This window comes from Canis lupus, chromosome 5, assembly GCF_048164855.1.
Source record: "Canis lupus baileyi chromosome 5, mCanLup2.hap1, whole genome shotgun sequence".
Classification (NCBI taxonomy): Eukaryota; Metazoa; Chordata; class Mammalia; order Carnivora; family Canidae; genus Canis; species Canis lupus.
Genome location: NC_132842.1, coordinates 31,141,615 through 31,152,022, shown reverse-complemented (window position 1 = coordinate 31,152,022; position 10,408 = coordinate 31,141,615). Strand labels below are relative to the sequence as shown.

General features: G+C 52.4%; 1 protein-coding gene across 1 annotated transcript; it reads left to right on the top strand.

The window, feature by feature from the left end:
* Nucleotides 1-866: 866 nt before the first annotated feature.
* Nucleotides 867-7,416, top strand: UCN3 (urocortin 3). Its single transcript, XM_072825089.1, has 2 exons — nucleotides 867-1,179; nucleotides 6,442-7,416. The coding sequence occupies exon 2, from the start codon at nucleotides 6,448-6,450 to the stop codon at nucleotides 6,949-6,951; it is 504 nt and encodes a 167-aa protein (XP_072681190.1). The 5' UTR covers nucleotides 867-1,179; nucleotides 6,442-6,447; the 3' UTR covers nucleotides 6,952-7,416.
* The last annotated feature ends 2,992 nt before the right edge of the window (nucleotides 7,417-10,408 follow it).

Genomic DNA, 10,408 nt, shown 5'->3' with positions numbered 1-10,408 from the left:
TACTCAGGCTAAAAACTGAGTGCTAATGTAAAACAATTCACAATTACTATAACACACACCTAAAATTTCTTGATGCAACCAAAACACTAACAACAAAAGAGGCATTTCCCTAGAAAGGGGTCTATTCCTCGGCCATTAGAAAGGACGAACACCCACCATTTGCTTCAAGGTGGATGGAACTGGAGGGCATGATGCTGAGGGAAGTAAGTCAGTCGGAGAAGGACAAACATCCTATGGTCTCACTCATTCGGGGAATATAAGAAATAGTGAAAGGGAATAAAGAGGAAAGGAGAGAAAACGAGTGGGAAATATCAGAAAGGGAGACAGAACATGAAAGACTCCTAACTCTGGGAAACGAATCAGGGGTGGTGGAAGGGGAGGTGGGCGGGGGGTGGGGGTGCTGGGTGACGGGCACTGAGGGGGGCACTTGATGGGATGAGCACTGGGTGTTATTCTATATGTCGGCAAATCAAACTCCAATAAAAAAAATATACAAAAAAAAAGATAAGTTGAAAGAGAACAGACCACGTTCATGTAACTTTTATTACAGGACATTGTTACAATTGTTTTACCTTTTTAGTTATTGTTGTTAATCTCTTACTGGGCCTCATTTGCATATTAAGCCTATTAAACCATATCAGGGGCAAAAAGAAAAAAAAATAAAAACAAAGGAGGGATGGAGTGATGAGGACGGGCATGGAAAGGCTGAAATCAGTAGGAGCTAAGATCAGGAGCTGCTTCTCGGGTTAATAGAGCCTTTTCTCCTTTTCCTCAATGAGCAAGTTGCCAGGGCAGGAGGGGAAGTGGGAGGTGGTGGGAGGGCCAGCGGGAAGGCGGGTAGGAGGGGTCAGGGATGCAGAGTGTCTGTCATCTCCGTGACGCAGACAGCTGGTCCGGTTGTCTTTTAAACGAAATCGCATCCCAGGGTAGACACCGCGTCTGGGATTACGATCCACCCCGTGACCTGTCCCTTTTATATATACATATACACACGAGGGAGTGGAGTGGTTTCCATAGAGAGGGAACCATCACGGCCCACTTAGGACACACAAAAGGAAAGAAGAAGTGACTCCAGCAGAGACAGAAGTTCAAGGGGATGTTTCTGGGGCAGATCTCCTGGTCCTGAAGCTGCACCTGCCACGCCGAGCATTTCTACTCCAGAGCGAAGGCCACTCCCAGGTGAGCTTTTGGCTGGGACTCGCCCATCCGGGGTGAATTTATTTGCCCCTAGATAAGGCAGGACGTGCTGGGGACTGGGCGGGCGGGGGTGAGAGGCAAAGCCGGCCAGCACCCCCCCACCCCCACGGGGGCACCGGCCCAAGGGAGCCCAGTGTGCATTTTAGGTAAGAAGTGCATCCTCCCTTTGTTGGTACAGAGAGACCTGCTTTGCAAAGGTAAGAGATTGGAGGCAGAGCGGGTTCTCGCAAATGTATTTTTTCCAAACAAATGGGGAGGCGGGTGTGAACAGAAACTACAAACTACAGCCTGTTGTTCCCCACATTCCTGGCTGCAGGAGCAGGAGGGTGCTGGGATTTATTGCTTCCTCCCTGGACACCTGCAGGGCAGGTGATGTCTCTCTTTCTCAGGATTCACTCCCGGGACAGGCGAGAGGGTGAGGGGGGTTTCGAACCCAGGTCCTCTTGCCTTCAAAGCCCAGCGTCCTTTCTCCCTTGCCCGTGCTGGGGACCCTAGAGGGAGGGGACTCACGTCTGTAATAACTCGGGGCCACCACCTGGGAGGGGGAAGGAACACAAAGATAGACGTTGGATGTCTCTATGTGATGTCCGGGTTCTCTGAGGAATCCCGTTTTCTCCGTGTGGCAACCTTGCAAACACGCGCACACGCACACACGCGCACACACCACTTCTGAGAGTGGATTGAGTGAGGTGAACATGAGCACTGCCGGGGACACGTTATCCGTAACATGCACACGCTTCTCCCGGTGCTTCCTCCGTCTTTGGGGCGGTGGGGGGGTGGGGTGGGGGGAGCCTTCAGGTAGGAACCCTCCTCGCCCGCTCACTTTGAGGGTGCCTTGCGCAGCCAACGGAGGGCTCCCCGGTCTACCAGAGAGGGCAGCTCCTTGCTATGACACCTGCTGAAACGCATAAACGTCCCCCAGATTCCACAGCCACGGTTTTATATTTTAAAAAATTTTAATTTAACTTCTTCCCGGTGTTTGCAGATGAACAGGGTAAAATGGGAGGACTGGTCCTGCCTCCCACGGCTGGGAAGCGCTGGCCCCAGGCGCAACTGGGGAATGGGTGCGTCTGCCTCTGGCTTCAGGGCCGGTGCCCATCCCTCCCGGGGCGCCTGGGCTCTCGGGTTCGGCTCCGACGGGCACCTGCAGAGGTGACGCTTCGCAGGGGAGGGTGCGGTGTCAGGTACCCAAACCAACAAACCCACGATGGATGGAGAGCTGTCCCCTCCTTCCGTCTGTCTCCCTGGAGGGGGAGCGCTTGCTCCCGCAGCAGGTGGCTGGGACTTGTCCGCCTCTGTGGGGTCCCACTAGGGGGGGATGGTGAAGGAATCCTAAGAATGTAGGAGGGGAAACGCTGGGGAATCAGACCTCCGGGCGGAGCAAAGGACTTCCTGGCTCCCTTGCGGAGACCTTCCCTCGCAAACCCTAAATGAAGCTCTCTCCACTACTTCCCGCCACCACTCGTCCTTTCTCTGTGAACTGGGTTTTTCTGAGCCTTTAAATCCTTTCAGTCTTACGAGCCCTTGGGACCTGCCCCGGAGCTTTAAGATGTCTCCAGGGTGTGAGGCTGCTGAAGCCACCGCTCCTACCAGGTTTACACAGGCGGCCACTGGGTCCTCAGTGAAGGATAAAGCCAAATGTGCGGCTGTTGAACATGACGTTACAAGAAAGACCAATTCCACTTTCCCACAGAGACGGTCCACATGCCCCTGGTGACTGTTGCCTGTCCCGGGAGCTGGTGCGCAATTCTTTTTTTTTTTTTTTAATTTATTGATTTATTTATTTATTCATGAGAGAGAGAGAGAGAGGCAGAGACACAGGCAGAGGGAGAAGCAGGCTCCATGCAGGGAGCCCGACGTGGGACTCGATCCCGTGTCTCCAGGATCAGGCCCTGGGCTGAGGGCAGCGCTAAACTGCTGAGCCACCCAGACTGCCCTGGTGTGCAATTCTTTTTTTTTTTTTTTTTATAAATTTATTTTGTATTGGTGTTCAATTTGCCAACATATAGAATAACACCCAGTGCTCATCCCATCAAGTGTCCCCCTCAGTGCCCGTCACCCAGTCACCCCATTCCCACACCCACCTCCCTTTCTACCACCCCTAGTTCCTTTCTAAGCAGGTCCCAGGAGGGAAGGGACAGCCGAGGGGTGGTTCCCGGATCCGCAGCAGCAGGACCCATAGGAGCAGGTTAGAGACGCAAATGCTCAGGCCTCGTCCCATCCCTACCTTACCTATCCAGAAGCTCCTGGGGTGGCGCCCTGTGGCCGTGCTTGGACAATCCCTTCGGGTGATGCTGAGCTTCTCCAAAGGCTGAGAGCAGCTGACTGGGACTTCGTTCAAGGCCGGAAAAGCCTGCGAGTGAGAGGATGGAGAAAGTGGCACAACAGCCAAAAACTTAAAAAAAGCCAGAAATACAACACAGTAAAGAAGAAATCGGCCTGCAGGATCAAGTGAGTGGCCGAGAAGAACCTGGCATGGAGAGATGTAGATGGAGAGAGACCGAAATACGGAGACACAGATGTCACCTCCCAGATGGTTACGCGTGACCTGAATCTCATCCTCACGGGACCCAGAGATGATTTATGTGCAAACATATATTTATGTTATGTTCGCACATAAGTAATAGGAAGCAGCCTTCTTTGCGAAGCGCGTCTGGCTGGAGCAAGAGCTCTTCCACCCCGATTTCATCCTCCACACGGGCTTTCTGAGGTCCTCGTTGCTGTCCCCCTCTGTCGGATGAGGGGATTGCAACGCATGGAGGTTAAGTGACCTGCCCACCGGGCTCAGGCGAAGAGGGACAGGGTGGGCTTGAACCTGTGTCTCGCTAACTCCCAAGTCTGGGAGTCTGTGGGTGTCACCGCACACTGCCATGTGCCCCGGGCACCTAGGTCAGGCACTTCGGTCATAGAAAGCAAGCATCGTGTATTTTTCCATAACTGATCAATTAACTTGAAATCTTAACGATGTAAAAACAAATAACAAAGAGATCCACCTGGTTCTTAAGGGGGACGTGGGGAAGGCAGGCGGTCGCTACAACGCGGAATGGCCAGGAAAGCACCGGCCTTCCACGGGGCGCTGGCCTGGTCAGTGCGTGTGAGGGCGCACAAGGTGCTCCTTCAGAGAGAGGACGAGGCTCGGGTGTCTGAGGGTTGGTTCTAGGTCCATTCACGGCCTAAAGAAGCTGGGAGGGGGTGTGGGTTCATTCCCACTCAGGAAAAGACCTGCTTACGGTCATGTTGACAATGATTCGCAGAGCTGAGGCCAGCGCTCGGCCTCCACGGCCAGCCCCTCTCGTCTCTGCTTGTCACCTGTCCCCGCAGAGAACAGAAGGATCATCTGCTATGCTAATAGGTTTTTTTAAAAAGAATTTATTTATTTATTCATGAGAGACACAGAGAGAGAGGCAGAGACACAGGCAGAGGAAGAAGCAGGCTCCCTGTGGGGAGCCTGATTCAGGACTCGATCCCAGGACCCCAGGGTCACGACCTGAGCCAAAGGCAGGTGCTCAACGACTGAGCCCCCCAGGCATCCCCAGGATAGCACTTCTTAATGCCCAGAAGGACCCCCGTGTTGACTTATTTATCCAATTTTTTTTGCTTCCTAAAAAGCTACCTTATAGAAGCAGTCTAGCAGGTTCCACAGAGAACTCCACCTTTCTTGCTTTCTTTTGTGGGAGCCAAGGATGTCATAGGCAGGAATTAACTCCAAGTTCAGGTAAAGCAGCCGAAGCGAACAGCACAGCCCTTCCCTCCTCATGCCCCCTTGGACCGTCGGGCAGCCTGAGAAGAGGGGTGGGCGGGGGGATCGGCGGGTCGGGCGTGCAGAGGCCGGGGCCCTTCCTCTGGGGGGGTTGATGGACTCCCACACCTTGGACCTCACATGGTTTCCCTGCGCCTGATGAAGGGAGACAGTGAAGTAAGGGAACCTCAGGTCTTTATTCATCCCAGAGCAGGAGAGAGCGTGGGCAGGACAGACCAAGGGGGCTGGGGTGCGGGTAGGGGTCCCGGGCCCCAGGAGGGGCATGCTGCCCACTTGGCCGTCGTCTTAAGGCACAGTGACCACACACAACCAAACGCTGGTGTCTTCTGAGCGCTGCGAGCTGTTGCTGCAGAGGAGGTGGGACAGAGGGTGGGACTGGCCCGGCGCAGCCCTTCTCCCCGCCTCGTCCAGCGCCATTGATCAGGGGCCCAACGCCCATGATGGCTTCGAACCCAAACAGCCCAGGTTCCAGGAGGGACACTGCGCTGGATGTTTTCACGGCCATGCACACTTCCTACACTAAATTTAGGTTTTCTTCCTTTGCCTTCTGTTTTTTTTTTTTTTTTTAAATAAAAGACTCGATTCAAAGGTCACTCTAGACCATAACCCTTTCATACCTCTGAGCATGTCCGTCTAGCCCTGGACAGCTGCACGACCTGCCCTGCATTTCAAACCACGACCGAGCAAGCACCCAGAGAAGCACGGAGCCACTCCTGGTAAAGCATGTGCTTGGGTGTCGGTGCCTCTGGGTTCGTTCTCAGATGATGGCCCTCATTCAGGTCGATGGCCAGCCAAGAGCGTCATGTAGTAGAAAAACCTGATAATTTTAGGATTGAGGTCGCCTCAACCCTGCACGCTAGAGAACATAGGTGTCCTTTGTGAAACATTGAACATCTCGACACAGGGACCAAACTGACTTTCGCTTTGTAAATTCTATAGTAAAGCCAACCAAATTCACAAACTTGTTTGCTCCTGAGGAAGCAGGCAAAGGACCTTGAAGATCTGCCTCAGAAACACTGGCTGGACCACCCACCATGGTCTTTAAGCAATAGGGACGCACTCAATAGGGCCCCTGCTAAGGATGAGAGAGCTGCAAGTCCTCGGCTGCTAAAATCAACCAAAATAAGCTACTAAATGCTCATCTCGCCTATTTGCCTTTCATTTTTCAGGGCCAGTGATGACCAGCAAAGCTGAATGAAATATAACCCATCAATTCCAGCCGATTAGTGGCGCTCAAACTTTCCCAACCATGAGAATCATCTGAAGGGTTTGTTAAGCCCCAGATTGCTGGCCCCAGACTTTGATCTAGTAGTTCTGGGGGTGAGAACTGAGAATTCTTTGCATTTCTAGCAAATTTCCCGATGATGCTGCTGGTCCTGAGACCACACTTTGAGAACATTGTAGAACATTACCAAAGCCCCGGGTCCTTCTGAGCTCCGAGTCCTTGTCACACCCTCTGCTCTCATCCCTGTCTTCTCTTCCAGGGAGAGATGCTGATGCCAGCCTACCTCCTGCTGCTGCTGCTGCTGCTCCCAGGAATCCCGCAGCCGGGCGTCTCCCAGAAGTTCCACCCAGGAAAGTCCTTCTTCAGCTGCATCAACACAGCCTTGTGGGAGGCCCGGCAGAGCCCGCTGGAGGATGCACCGCTGCTGAGCAAGAGAAGCTTCCCCTACCTGCCCAGCCAAGACCCATCCTCAGGGGAGGACGAGGAGAAGGAGGAGGAGGAAGAGGACAAGAAGAAGAGGACCTTCCCAGGCTTCGGGGGTGGCAACGGAGCCGTAAGCGCCCGGTACAAATACCTGTCCCCAGCTCAGCTCAAGGGGAGGCTGCACCAGGACAAGGCCAAGAGTGATCGGCGCACCAAGTTCACTCTGTCCCTCGATGTCCCCACTAACATCATGAACATCCTCTTCAACATCGCCAAAGCCAAGAATTTGCAGGCCAAGGCAGCTGCCAACGCGCACCTGATGGCACAGATTGGGCGTAAGAAGTAGAGGCAGAGGCCAGCAGGACGGCGGCACCTCAAGGACAGGGACGGGGGTCAGGGTGGAGGGTGAGGGTCTGCCAATTTGGCTGCTTTGTGTTCTGAGGGATGGGCCCAGGTCTCCAGGCCGCCTCACTGCCCGCCCCCCGTGTTCCTTTGGTGCCTCCAGCCCCCCTCTCTCCACTGCACACACACACTGAACACTGTCCCGCCTGCATGGACCTGAGCCCGTCGGGGTGTCTCCCGCTCTGCGCCTCCTTTCTGCTCCCCCGCAGTGAGTGGCCAAGGTCGCTCACGCCTGCTCGCCAGGCTCTTCCTCCGTGACCCGTGCCCGAGAAGAGGGCGCACAGCGCTGCTCGTGCCCACACGCCTCCCAGCCACGGGGGCTGCAAGACGAGGTGCACCGCTCACCGTCCTGCCTTCAGACCCCTTCCCTTCTCTCTCGCCCCCATTAAAACCAATGGCTTCTGCAACCCCGAACTGGTTCCAATTCCTTGTCCTTCATCAATGGGCTTCACATCTCTGAGCATGGAAAAGGGGAGGTGAAGGAGGGAGGTGGATGAGTCCCATCCTGATGTCTCCTGTGATGGAGAGCTTCTTGGAGATCCTAGGAGAGCTAAAGGGAGGCTTGGGAAGGCCAAGCTGGCAGGACACTGCCAGCCGTCACCCAAGCTAGAGCCATGCGTTTGGCCTGGTCCCACCCAGGAGGCAGAGCCTAGGTCTGCTGTAGGATGGGCACCAGGTCAGGTGGGAAGGGAGCTTTCAGTTACCCCCCTTGACACCCCAAACTCCTCCATGGCTGAGCATGGGGCCACTAGGCTGTTAATAAGGGTTCATTGGATCGGAAGTAGCTACCCAGCTGATGCCAGGCCTGGTGGGAGAGGCCGGCAGGGGAGGCAGGGCCTCTACTCTCCATGAGCCCGGACGCTGAGTGATGATCTGAGAAGAAGCAACTTCCACCAGGGACTGTAGAAGCGCTGGACTGCAAGATGATAGCAACTGGTGTAAAAACTTATATGGGGGGTTTAGAGATGAGAAGGTTTAATATGAGCAGAAGCTCACTAGAAAGGGGCATCCGCAAGAACTCTGTGGCCTCTGGCTGCAAAACCCGAGGGCCAGATTCCCAACCAGGGACTGTGGGTCTGCTCCCTTCTGTGTGCAGATAAGTCACAGTCACAACAGGAACTTCCGCACGCGGCCGTTACTTCACAATAAACAACACACGCACCAGCAGCCAACGCTAGGCAAAGTCTGAAGACGGACACGTGATTAGATAAATGCTTGCCAGTCATATAACAGGGACCAAAGGCTCCCTGATCAAATGCATAGAGCTGCTAAAAATTAAGAACAACCCCTCCCCTCCAAATAAGCAAGGACATGAATAGATCTCTCTCTGTCTCTCTCTGTCTCTGTCTCTCTCTCACACACACATTCAAATGCTCTTTGCATGTATGAGAAAATGCTAAACTTCATTCCAATGAGAACTGCCCTCCCAACAATTTCTCACCTACCAGATTGGCAAAAGTCCCTAAATATGACCATTAACCTAGACTCCACGGGTAAGGCGAATAGTCACCCTCCTCCGTTGCTGCCTGGTGGGAATATAAACTCCAGAGAGGCAATTTGGAGGTACCTATCAAAATTACACATTTATTTTTTTTGAGATTTTATTTTTTAAGTAACCTCTACACCAACATGGGCTCTAATTTACAAGATCAAGAGTCACACACGTCACCAACTGAGCCAGCCAGGTGCCCCTACAAACTCATTTTGCCTTTAACTCAGCAACCCCGCTTCCGGCAGAAATTACTGGACAAAGTAAAACTGGATATTTTTGTAAACAGTGAGTCAAACATGAGATGAATGTGTAATGTTTGGTTTTCCTGGTACATTCTTCCTCCAGGTAATCTGCATTCTCTGTATGTCGCTTCCTCCACGTCTTTGACAAATGCCTCTTTCTCACTGACCATCCTCCTCTCCTCTTACCATGGTACTCTTAAGAGGACCGACGCTCAAAAAACTGAAAATGCAGCTTGTTTCCATTCTGGAAAAGGCTCTCAGAGCCTTATCTGTGATTTATTTTTTTATAATAAATTTATTTTTTATTGGTGTTCAATTTACCAACATACAGAATAACACCCAGTGCTCATCCCATCAAGTGCCCCCTTATCTGTGATTTAAATGTGAGCATAGACATAGGGTTAATGAACTAGGAATTTGCCAGAACTGGTCCCAGCAACAGTGGGAACACACAGGTTTATGTAGGAGCAACCCAGCATTCGCTGTCTGAGCTCCCGACTCGGACCCTGACCTGAGCGCACGCCGAGGCCGCAGGGGGCTCACAGTCACATCAGTGATGCCCACGAGGACAACAGCCACATCCACAGATCCCCAGTGATCCCCCTTCACCCTTGACTGTACTTTGTGAAATCCCTGGGGAGGCGGAGAGAGAACTGGTGTCAATCCTCTTATTTTATTTTTAAGATTTTATCTCTAAACGAATTTCTATACCCAAGGTAAGGCTTGAACTCACAACCTCGAGATCAAGCGTCGCGCACTCTACCCATTGAGCCAGCCAGGTGTCCCAATCCTAATTGTTTTATAAGGAAGGACCACCCCCCCCCCCGCCCCATCCCCTTTGCCTTCTCCTCAGTGGAGAAGAATACGTCCATAGGAAAGGAACAACCTCCCCAGCCACAAGAATCTAACATTCCAATTTAGTGGCAAGAGTTGAAGAGTATTTTAGGAGGATATGACAAGCCCACGGCCATCCCTGGGTGCCACAGCAGGCTCCAGGTACACAGGATGCAACATTGTGATTGAGGCTTTGGTGAGTCCTTGAGGCACAATACCTGTCACCTGCCCAAGACACAACTGGATAACTCTGCAGGGCAGATGCCCACAAACAGGTTGCTTCACACCCACAAGCCCAGTCCGTTACCAAGTGACCTGTCTCGGGGCAGGCGACTTGGCCTCCATTCCTTATCAAGGATGCCCCGTGTCATGACAGTCCTGAAGAGGGCTGCTCAGGTTTTCACTGGTCTGCGTTATTGCATTTTGTGGAGATTACTGATGAATTTGCAATCCTCAGAGGTCTTCAGCAAAGTCTCACTGTGTAGGCTCCCATCCAAATCATATCAGGGAGCCTCCCGGATCCCATGCCCTAGAACTGAGAGTGCCACGTGCTAGAAGGTCTAGGAGGGCACACCCAAAGACAAAGGCTGATAGAACTGAGTTCAGCTGACATATTATATAATAAACATTTTTAAAAATTAAAAAATAGTAGGTTCCTAACTAGTCTTAGAATTTATGAGGGACTGTGCTGTGTTAGCACTGAGGACACTCCTCTGAAGTGGATTTAAATTAAAATAATAATAATTATTATTATAATGCTTTGGCTGTATCCATAGAGAGACTGTGGGATGAATGATACCAAAAGGACTCTTTCTTTGTCAAGGGTCAGTAAG